Source organism: Priapulus caudatus, unplaced genomic scaffold (genome assembly GCF_000485595.1).
Source record: "Priapulus caudatus unplaced genomic scaffold, Priapulus_caudatus-5.0.1 Scaffold1136, whole genome shotgun sequence".
Lineage (NCBI taxonomy): Eukaryota > Metazoa > Priapulida > Priapulimorpha > Priapulimorphida > Priapulidae > Priapulus > Priapulus caudatus.
Window position 1 is genome coordinate 17,383 of NW_014578197.1, and position 11,957 is coordinate 29,339.

An 11,957-nucleotide genomic window follows, 5' to 3' on the forward strand; every position below is an offset into this window, starting at 1 on the left:
GAGAGTGAGAACCAGAGAGGGAGTGTGTATGTGTCAGAGAGAGAGAGAGAGAGAGGGGCGCGCGTGTGTGTGTGAGTGAAAGAGACAGAGAGAGAACCAAAGAGGGAGTGTTTGAGGGGGAAATCAACGTTGGCGCGCTGAGCAAAAAGGCGTTGGACCAACGTTGGCTGTCTGACGTTGGGCCAACGTTGGCGCGCTGAGCAAAAAGCCGTTGGGCCAACGTTGGCAGCCAACGTTGGCCCAACGTCAGCATGTTATCTGTGTTGTTTGTGAGCAGTGCAGCACATACTCTGTCACCGTCTCATAGGTCATCGTGTACATTTCAGCGAACTACACTCGTGACTACACGACCGGCAAACAGCTGGACTTTGCCACAGTGTTTGCGGTTCTGTTCAGCGGAGTCACGGGAGTCATGGCAGGCGCAAACATGTCTGGTAGGTGATGCCCCTCTCACCCCAACCCCCCACCAGATGGCGCTGCAGCCAGCGTCGCACATGAATACAACCAGTTATGCATTGAGTGTCATTGCAATGAAAGTTTCCGTCGCACAATTCAATTCAAATTCCTTTATTTTCACTTATGAATTACATTTTGGAGGTAACATATTAGTTGAGCAAGTTAATACACAATGCTAATAATATTAAAAGAAATGAGACTAAATATATAGAAGTGATGGTGGTGCGAAATTACCATGTAGATGACTATATCTAGTACCTAACTTGATTTGATATACAATTAATCAAACTTTTGTTAGCTGACATATCTATAGAATGCACACCTGTCTTTATAGGTTATTATTTGCATAATCCTTGAGTGGGAGTTATACAGTTAAAACGACCTCTATATAATGAAAACCCATTTATAAATTATACTTTCGTTTGTCTCTGGATAACAACAATTCTAGAGAAATACCACAAATTTCTTTTATAGACAGGTGTCCAATTTGCGCAGGTGTGTTTACTGTATGACTACCACCAAGTAAAAGCCAAAAGTTTTTCTTGACTGCAGTCAAGTGTTCGTTCTATGTAGGTGTTCGCTAACAGAGGTTTTCCTGTATTGCCGAATCACAAATTTTCCCGTCAGTTACGCAGTCATTCTTGTACTTGTACTCTGCTATTGCAGCACCTGCGATTCTCGTGTGTGTGCGTCATGTACGTGTGTTACATAGGTGACCTCAAGGAGCCAAGCCGGGCGATTCCACGCGGCACACTGGCAGCCGTTGCTTTCACTTTCGTCACCTACCTCATCATTACCCTGCTGGTGGCGGCCTCGTGTGAGCCGTAAGTGAAACTCGCTTTCAATGTTTCGAGCAGACGTTGTTCCGCTGTTACGCGACGCTTGTTTCGCTTTCGCTTTCGGGTAAATCGCGTCAACTATCATGTGGTAATTAATATAGTTACGTCGTTAACGTAACGAGTGGAGAAATTCACGTCAAAGCTGTGCCTAAACGAGGCTTGATTCATTACAGGTGCATCTAATGAGCTCGTCCGATTGTCATTATATCCTAGTCGAGTTGCCAGACAACCCCTTAATTAAATGACTGATGTTGATTTCACTGAGAATATAATATGGCACCTCATCGCCGTCGTCCTGTTTTATCCTGAACCTATTCAATGAAAATAGGTTTAATTAAATAAAAATTATTCAACTCCAATGCTAATCAAAGTGGGTGCATTAAAGTGCACGCTGCCAGTGCGGAGCTGATCCAATTAACTTAGTTGCCGTTAACTGTGGGAACTTTGCTAGTAGTGTTGCTTTAAACTTGTCTACATCTTCAGTTGTACGTCATCGATGTGGTGGTATTAACTGTTAGGTGGCCCCCTGGTGGCGGAGATTAGTTCAAAGGGATCGTTGTCAGAGCGATTTTAGTCGTGACATCCGTCATTGTTGTAACCTTTCATGAGAGCGCTAACCATTATCTGAGAGCTGAAAATGTTTCTGATGATGGTCCCTTGAGTAGTGAGTGATTGTGAGTCATCATGGTGAACCCATATATGGACATATAGGTGACGTGTACCGTTCTTGTGGTTGCTGTGTGCAGACTACAGACGAGCACATGCCTTTACAGCACTCGCTAACGAGGGCGTGATTTGCGTCACACATGTTTTGGTCCAACAACAGCGCCTTACGATAGACATATGTTAAATAGATGTGCATATAAGCGGTGTGCAGAGTCGTGCCCTGTGAGGAATTTCATTAGGTCACTTGAATATGAGCAGAACGCTGCTGCTTCCCAGGGAAGCAAATCACTCCCATAAGGTTTATCTATCCCTACTTGCAGAGTGTAATTAATTATATAGTCTGGTGTTCGCGTGTGTCGCTGACACATGCAATCCTGTTGCGCGAGGTGGAATTTACATATCGGCGGGTAAAAAATTGGCCTCTTTTACATTCGATTTTGATTCCTTCTCTCTGAGAATGTTTCACTCATGTATTCACTCTAATAATCATAATCGCGTTTTCCATCCCTTCTCGTTAGAACTCGCCTGCAATGCTAACTATGCCTCTCATATTCACACTCCGATATACACCAGCTGCGGTGAGCAAAAGACAATGCCGCGGGCTCGATGAAGCATCGCTTTAGTCTAACCATACCATCTGGCAGGCCACCGGCGAGAAAAACGTGTTGCGTCTGCATTGCGCCGTGTTATGTCCCTAATGCCTCTGCTAGGTGCGCGCTAAGACTAAATGGTGTGCAGGCATTAGATGGTTACCACAGTTTGAGGGCAGTGATGCCCGGAGTCACGTGTAGTCGTATCAGGTTATCTTACAGATAATTACCCGAGGTAGTTTTAGGTTGTTTAGTATTTATGTTTATATTGGTTATAATGAGGTATGTTTTAGCGTTAGGGTTAGGTAAGGTCACACTTGCTGTTAGTCAAGTCTGGCTACTACTTTGTGTATATAGTATGGTACCTCTGCCGGTACATTTCTGTAGTACCTGATACGACAACGACCCCTTGAGCCACAGTGAGGTGAGTGCACAGCCAACGCTGTGTCTCACCCACGTACGCGTCTGTGTACGCCTCGTTGAAACATGCTGGGGCCATAATTAAAAAAATGTTTGTTTGCCCTCGCCCGACCCAGGCTGAAAAGTTTGGGTAGGTAAGGTCGGCTTTTTTTGAGGGCAAACACAAATTTTTTTGAGAGTCTTTTTACAAATTCAGCATGGTGTCTACATGCTCAGGTGTGCTTGTGTGGAGATACCTTTTATGTTGAATGTTTGTTTTGCTTGTTACACATAATGTATTGCCTACAGATTTATATAATGTTCAGTGATACAATTTGTTAAAAAAAAATCAATCCAATTTTTTTGAGTCAACCTCTTTTTGGCGGGTCGGTCGGGTGAGGGCAAACAAACAATATTTTTATTATTTCCTGGTCTGCAAGACAGCATCTTCACCCTTTACTCTAGTTAGTGTAGAACCGCGCTCCTTGCTGCTGTACGTAAGGGTGTTTGCGTGATATTGTGATCTTGTGGCGTGGCGTGCTAATCCTATTGGATTAAATGTAATTTAATGCATTTTCATTAAATGTAATCTGTAGATACTCATGTTATTCCACTCCCTGAAGTCCACGTGAATTTTTCGGTTTCCTGATTGGTTGGAAAGTAAATATGTTTACGTTACGATTGACGTAATGTTTTAATGAAACTTCTTGAAAAGTGTAACAGACCGGCAAATGGAACAAAATTGACGAATTTAAGCATGATTTAGTCACATTAATACCCCTCAGGGAAAGCGCTGCAAATTGTTGAGTTTATTAAAATCAGAAAAATTTTCAGCTTTTTCAAACGTGTGGCATTCTCATCCCTATCAAAATACATTTTGTTAGGTTAATTAAGTTTATATCAAAATCAAACAGTCGAAAGTAAACCTACTTATATTGCCAGGTCAGCCATGTTCACAGCATCACAGAGCACTTATGTACATGTGACGTCCACATGCGTTGGGATTGTCTCGCTTCTCACGGTGTTAGTTTGTTAGTCGAGTTTTTGTTTCTTTTGCATACAGCTTTCTGCTGAAGAATAATTATATCTTACTGCAAGACATAAACCTATGGCCGCCCTTCGTGGCCGTCGGTATTTTCGCGGCCACGTGGGCAGCCGCTCTCAGCAATTTGATCGGGGCCTCAAGAATTCTAGAAGCCGTGGGCCGGGACCGAATCTTCGGTGAGTGTTTGCGAAACCGGCCGGCAGATGGCGCTGGGCGACGCGAGGGCCAGCAGGGTTACAGCGTGCGACGCTCGTGGCGGTTGAACGCGTCGGGGGCGGTGGTGACGGCGTGAGCGCGCGTCACGTACCGCGTCACTCGCGTCACGTGTCAACCTCGGTGACAATGAGGAAATGAGAACGTAAATTATCGCGCCCGCTTTCGGACATTTTTGGTCGTCTGCGCAATTCCTCGTCTGTGCTCAGCTGTTGTTTGTTCACGAGTTGCTTTCACTAGAAATCCCTTGTGGCATTGCGTGACAAGTTCACTGCCACTGACTGCTTGCACATAGTATTGCATACTACTTATACATAGTGTATCAGTAAGCCGGAATACTTGTGTACATAGATGTGGTTAAAGTATTGCCCATAGCTACTATATACATAGTGTATCAAGTACCGAATACTTGTAATAGTGTGTAAGCTATTGCATACTACTTATACATAAGTGTATCAAGTACCGAATTCTTAGTACTAGTTGTGTAAAGTATTGCATTACTACTTATACATAGTGTATCACAGTTACCGAATACTTGTACATAGTGTGTTAAGTATTGCATACTACTATTACATAGTGTAATCAAGTACCGAATACTTCGTACATAGTGTGTTAGTATTTGCATACTACTTATACATATGTCGTATCAGATACCGAAACTTGTAGCAGTAGGTGCTTGTTAGTATTGCATATTACTATAACACTAGTGTATCAAGATACGAATACTTGCTTAACATAGCTGGCTGTTAAGTATTGCATACTACTTATACATAGTGTATCAAGTACCGAATACTTGTACATAGTGTGTTAAGTACTTATACATAGTGTATCAAGTACCGAATACTTGTACATAGTGTGTTAAGTATTGCATACTACTTATACATAGTGTATCAAGTACGCCGAAACCTTGTACATAGTGTGTTAAGTATTGCATACTACTTATACATAGTGTATCAAGTACCGAATACTTGTACATAGTGTCGTTACAGTATTGCCATACTACCTTATACATAGTGTATTCAGATCGTTACCGAATACTTACGTACACTATGGTTGTGTTAAGTATTGCATATTTACTTACGTACATAGTGGTATCAAGTTACCAAATATGTAACATAGCGTGTGCTTAAGTATTGCATATTACTTATACATAGTGTATCAATGGTTACCAAATACTTGTTAGCATAGGTGTGTTGAAGATATTGCAATATTACTTATTACATAGTGTATCAAGTACCAAATACTGTGTACATAGCTGTGGTTAAAGTATTGCGTGCATTACTATACATAGTGTATCAAGTACCGAATACTTGTACATAGTGTGTTGGGTTGTCATCACTTGTCACGTGTGTTTTGTCCGTGAGTCTGTCGGTCGGTAGACTAAGTGTAGTGACCGGTCCATGTCTAGACCTCATTTCCTCATTTGTCGCAGCTGCCACATCGCGTAACTAGCATCGCGAGCGTCGTCGTGCTGTAACCGTGGCAACGCCGCCGGCGTTCCATCGCGTGCGTCGCGCACGCAGCCGTCTACAATCCGTGTCGTTTCTTTGTGCCATTTGCAGTTTTCTGTTGAAGAATAGCTATGGGTTTCTGACGGACATCAACCTGTGGTCACCGTTTGTTATAACCGGTACGCTGGTGGCTAGCTATTTTGCGTCTCTAGTAAAGATGATCGGCTCGAGCCGAATCCTGAACGCGGTAGCGAAGGACAATATCTATGGTAAGCACTCGCTGCTCGCTACCTCGCCGTGTCCGCCGGTGGCAGCTTACTGTAGTAGCGTGCTGGGCTAGTCTTCCCCCGCCGTCTCGTCTCGTAGTCGTCGGGTCATCACCCGCCACCCTGTGCGAAAATCCGTGTGCAGAATGTCGACAGTCTATCAGCGGGGCTGCAGGTTGGTGTAGCGCAGGGCAGTAAGGGGGATGTGTACATGTGTTTGATTGCAGTGCATTGTGGGGTGGTACTCTGTTAGGAGTAGGATTAGGATTAATGGTTAGGGTTGTTATAGGTTAGGTTAGGGTTAGGGTTAGGATTATCAATCATTAATCATTAATCATTAAATCATTAATGATATCAAAGTTGGGAACACTCCTAATGGAGCGTTAGCCGCACTGTGATGTGTGTGTGTGTGTATAGCTGGGTTTATACTACTGACTTTATGCTGTCAAATTCGCGAGTTGGACCAATTTCGCAAATTATACAACCGACAATCGACAGTGTAATTGTAAAGGTTGCGCGAGCAACTGCTTAATAGCAACTAGTTGGGAGATTAGAACATGTTCTATTTTCGCCAACTCTCTGTTGCCGAATTTGCGAAATTGGTCATATTCGCCAATTTGACAACATATAGTCGGTAGTGTAAACCCAACTTAACACTACATGAAACGCCACCATTTTGAGCACATTTTGAGATCTATTTGTTTTCCAGCAGAATCTCGTAATGATTCTGCATTGCATGGTAACCTAACTCGCGTCCACGCATGGTTATGTGTTTCAAGCCACAAGCCAAGAGTGTCGGCCACTGAAGTAACGCTGAAGGGGTCGTTGTCGTATCAGGCACTACATATAGTACCCGAGGTAACATATATGTATATACAAAGTGTACCAGTACTGTACTGCAGAAAGTGTACCCTAACCAGGCTGAACCACTAACCTAACCCTAACCCTAACCCTTCACCAGGTACATATATGCTGAAAGATAGCAGGTCTGGTATTACATATATAACGTACTGCGGGCTACATATATGTAGTACTGATACACAACGACCTCTATAAAGCTGAAGTAACCCACGCTTGAATGCCATTATGCGTTGATCCCCTTAATCCAAACAGTAGTTTAGCCAGCGCTAACTTGCTCGACTGTTAACAATAGAAATAACATTTCGGTAAGAATTACGAAATGAATCGAATTTATTCCCACAAACTAGTGAACACTGCTGTCTGCTTCTCTCTCTCTCGTCTATTCTCAGCCCTCCTCTCTCTTTTCCGCTTCTCTGCGCTCCTCTGCTCTCTCCGTCCTCTCTCTTCTCTCCTCTCTCGCTCTCTCGCTCTATCTCTCTCCTGCATAATTTTTATCCCCTCTCTTCTCTCTCTCATCATCTCTCTCTGCTCTCATCTCTCTCTCTCGCTTCTCTATCTATCTCTTCTCTTCTCTCCTCTCCTCTCTCTGCTCTCAGTCTGCTTCTCTCTCTCTCTCTCTCCCGCTCTCTCTCTCTTCTCTTCTTTTATCATCTTTCTCTCTCGTCTTCTCTCTCTCTCTTCTCTCTCTCTCTCGTTTCTCTCATTTCTTTCGTTCAAGTATAGCTGATTTTGTATGTTGCATTTTCACATGATGCTGTAGTGATGTTGGTAGTGTCAAAACCTCTGTTAAGTAGCTAGGTCTCTAATAGACTGAAACCTGCGGCATGGTATGGTGCTCTGAAGGTAATCTGTATAGGTGAACCATTGTATACAAATTGGCTGTGCGTACGTGTGGCGTGAGACCACCTCGTTCACACGCCGCTCACTGTTGTAAAGGCATCTGCTGGCGCCGGTCTCCAAGACTACAACTGGAGGAAACCCATGGTTGGCCGGGTGCTCGTCTCATGGTTCCTGGTAATGGTAAGTGCACGAAGACCACTTCGGCATTTGTCCTTCTCATCGCCATACAATCATGGCTGCGGCAGCTTTTCTCCTCGTCTCTGTTTCTCGTCTCTGCTCTTTCTCAATCGCTTTCTCTTTTTCTCGTTCTCTCGCTCTCATCCTTTCTCTCTCTCTCTGTCCTCTGCTCCTTCTTTCCTCACTCTCTCTCTAGCTCGCTCTCATCTCTCTCGGCTCTCTCTCTGCCTCTCTCTCTCTCTGGCTCTCTCTCTTTCTGCTTCTCGCGTGCTCTCTCTCTAGTCTCTCTCTCTCTGCGGCAACTCTACTCTCTCTCTCTTCTTTGCTCTCTCTCTCGGCTCTACTCTCTTATTCTACTGCTCGCTCACATCTCTCTTCTCTCTCTCTCTCTTCCTCTCTCTCTCACTCTCTCGCTCTCCTCTTTTCTCTCTAGATTTCTCTCTCTGAATCTCTCTTTCTCTCCTCTCCACTCTCTCTGGCCTCGGTCTCTCATCTCTCTCTCTCTTGGCTCTCTTCCTCCCTCTCTTTCCTTCTCTTGCCACGCGAGAAGCATTCTCTCCAGTTTTGTGAACGTGCAGATGCATGCACATCATCGTCTCTCCCGGGGAGAAATATGCCAACGTAATGTCCCCCTGTTAACATTTCATCCTCCTTCCCCGATAATAATATCACTAGGTCGCACGCTAGCCGACTATAACGATTTCGGATTATATAAATTCTCCAACTTATAAATTCTATGGGGTTTTCGGCCGAAAATGTAGTGTGTGCTCGACACGAGCTATGATCCTGAATTGCGCGGCACGAGGAAAGGGATTTTTTTAGAAGAATGCCAATGTGGTGCGACGTGTGACGGGTTTTGCTCTCTCGCCTTTGCTGCAGGGCTATAAAAATAGGTTGCAGGTTAGCCGACTATAACGATTTATAAATTCTATTCGGTTGTCGAACCGGTCGACCACCCGACCGAACCGAACCGACCGGCCGAACCGGTCGAACACTGCCGAAAATGTCGTGTGTTCTTGACACGATTCTGATGGCTTCACAAGATGAAAGGGATTTTTTTAGAAGAATGTGGTGATGACATTTTCTGTTTCGTCTCCGCTGCAGTGCGTCCTGCTGATTGGATCGTTGAACCAGATCGCTGAGATGGCGTCCATCTTCTTCCTGTTTTCGTACACGTGCACGAACCTCGCCACACTAGGGCTAGAGCTCGCCTCGGCGCCAAACTTCCGGCCGACCTTCAAATACTACAGGTAACTTTTTTAAGTGCCCCTCGACAGCAGGCCGCAAATGTAAATTTTTTTATTGGGGAGTTTTTTATGTAAATTTTTGCTTTTTTTATGTAAATTTTGGTGAGGGAGTTTTTATGTAAATTGGGTGGAGGGAGTTTGCGTTACATTTAGAAAGAAACTTCTAGGGCACTGTCGCAAATCGGAGGGGTACAAAGGCAAGCGTTTCCAGGGGTTGAAATGAATTTTGTAGAGTAAGGTGAGATGGTTAGTTGCTTTCAGTTTGGATGGCCTTTTGTTTAAACAGGTATTATGGCAAGTTTGAGGGGTAACTAAGGCAAACGTTTCCAAGGATTGAAGTAAATTGTTTAGCAAGTAGTGACTGAGTAACTGAGTAAGGTGAGAAGGGTGGTCGCTTAATTTCAGTTTGAACGGACATTTTTGGGCACAACTTTGGAGGGTGTATCAACGGACACGTCTCCTTCAGTTTATTAAGGATACTGTTAGGGTTACCGACGGGTAACACTGTAAAGGGCATTGCAACATAACTGCTTATCAAATTCAATCAAACTCATATCCATTACATAAGAGAGATGTCTTTCTACGCTCTCGATGAAATTTTTTTTCTTAATTCATCGCTAATTAAGTGACGGCAAAAATTACGGAACTGTTTGGGAGGCTACATACATAATTTCTACGTATACATAGCTGCCCATGGGTTCGATCTATCAAATAAAGTGGGTATTGAAATTTCGACAGAAAATCACCTGCCAACCCTAACAATATCCTTAAATTGATCGGCTGCACCTGCTACTTTCAGTGAAGGGTTATTCAGTATGGCATGTACATAATGGGCTGTATACAGAACAAACGTACTTGAGCTGGAGGTGTTACCCAAACTTTTTTTGAGAGTCTTACCATAAGGAATGAGAAAATATAAATTTTTGCTCTAAAAGAGTCATGTACACGAACACCCCTCCCCCCAGAGCCTAGAGTATATCGGCTGCTGCTGCTATTACTTTCAGCTGGCACACGTCGTTGCTCGGATGCGTCGGCACTCTGGTGATGATGTTCTTCATCAACTTCATCTACGCGTCGATCAGTATCATCCTCTTCATCATCCTCTTCATGATTCTCCACTACAGGGCGCCACTGGAGAGCTGGGGTAGCATCAGCCAGGCTCTGATGTTTCACCAGGTACGCATGCGGTGTCCGTCTGTGCGTGCGTGTGTGCGTGCTGCGTGCGTGCGTGCGTGTGTGCGTGCGTGCGTGTGTCTGTTGTCCGTTTATGTGTGTGTGAGTGCGTGCGTGCGTGCGTGCGTGCGTGCGTGCGTGCGCGTGCGTGCGTGCGTGGGAAAATCGATAAAAAATCACCATATTAATATTAACGGGAGTAAATACTAGGTAACAGTAATAAAACTATTATTTATTATTGAAAAGAAACGTATTTGTGTTACTTTGAAATGATCGGAATTAATTTGAAATCTTTTCTGAAACGTGTTCAGGTGAGTTGTCACCTGTTACCTGGGATGACGTGTGACACGCTCGTTACAGGTGCGTAAATACTTGCTGCTGCTGGACAGCCGCAAGGATCACGTCAAGTTCTGGCGTCCCAACATCTTGCTGATGGTGGCAAACCCTCGCTCGTGCTGCGAGCTCATACACTTTGTCAACGACCTGAAGAAAGGAGGAATGTTCCTGCTAGGTAGGTGCGAACTTAAGAAGGGGTAGTACTTGGGGCCGGTTGTCAGAAACAAAATTGGTCTTAACATTAGTTGTAACATTAACTTTTTCTCTTAAAAACAAAGTGATGTCGACAGTCTAGGAGAAATTGTCAATGTTAAGACTAATGTTAAGACTAATTTTGTTTCTGACAACGGGCCCCTGTTATTTATGTGGTTGCGTAATAATGGTAGCATGTTCATTCATAATAATGCATGTTTTTGTGAATATAGCTAAGTACGAAGGTTGTAAGACATGCTGGCGTTACTCTAGACAGTTGCTGTTACTCGAGCAATAACGGCTAGTATCGTAAAAGTGGGGAAAACGCGATACCAGTTGAAAATTTATATTTATGATTAAAAATTTATATTTAAATTTATATTTTTGAAATCTTTACTTTAATCCGATCATTTCTACAGTTACTGCGACACTTATCTTAACAGATAACAATCAAGCAAATAGATAGCAGATAGCAAGCAGATAACAAAGCACATAGCAAGATAGCAGATAACAGATAGCAATAACGCAAAAAAGTAACATTTTATTATTGGAATTTGATATTTGATTATTGCGCATTCAGGCGTTTATTTACGGGGTTACTCACTGACAGCTGAATGTTTGACTGTGAACGCAGGCAGCGTGCAGGTCGGCCGATACGAGGACGTCAGTGCTGGTGATCCGTGTCTCGATGAGCTGCCCTACTGGCTTGGACTTGTCGACCATCTCCGTGTGAAGGCCTTTGTAGAGGTATACGTCACTACTGTTGTTCTGTGTACGTGCGTGTGCATGCATGCAAGTGTGTGTGTGCGTGCGTGCGTGCGTGCGTGTGTGTGTGTGTGTGTGTGTGTGTGTATGTGTGTGTGTGTGTGCGTGTGTGTGTGTGTGCGTGCGTGCGTGCGTGCGCGTGCATGCGTGTGTGGGAAAATCGATAAAAAATCACCATATTAATATTAACGGGATTAAATAATAGGTAACAGTAATAAAACTATTATTTATTATTGAAAAGAAACGTATTTGTGTTATTTTGAAACGATCGGAATTAATTTGAAATCTTTTCGAAAACGTGTTCAGGTGAGTTGTCACCTGTTACGTGTGATGACGTGTGACACGCTCGTTACAGGTGCGTAAATACTTGCTGCTGCTGGACAGCCGCAAGGATCATGTCAAGTTCTGGCGTCCCAACATCTTGCTGATGGTGGCAAACCC

At 43.8% G+C, this 11,957-nt stretch overlaps 1 protein-coding gene across 1 annotated transcript in view; it reads left to right on the forward strand.

Annotated features, from left to right (window-relative positions):
• Positions 1–11,957, forward strand: part of LOC106815513 (solute carrier family 12 member 9-like) — a 27,444-nt gene that overhangs the window by 11,153 nt on the left and 4,334 nt on the right. Inside the window, 11 exon segments of the mRNA XM_014819978.1 lie at positions 327–434; positions 1,169–1,280; positions 4,014–4,275; positions 5,855–5,928; positions 7,723–7,777; positions 7,780–7,806; positions 8,908–9,053; positions 10,055–10,226; positions 10,584–10,734; positions 11,386–11,498; positions 11,872–11,946. Coding sequence (XP_014675464.1) covers positions 327–434; positions 1,169–1,280; positions 4,014–4,275; positions 5,855–5,928; positions 7,723–7,777; positions 7,780–7,806; positions 8,908–9,053; positions 10,055–10,226; positions 10,584–10,734; positions 11,386–11,498; positions 11,872–11,946 — 1,295 coding nt within the window.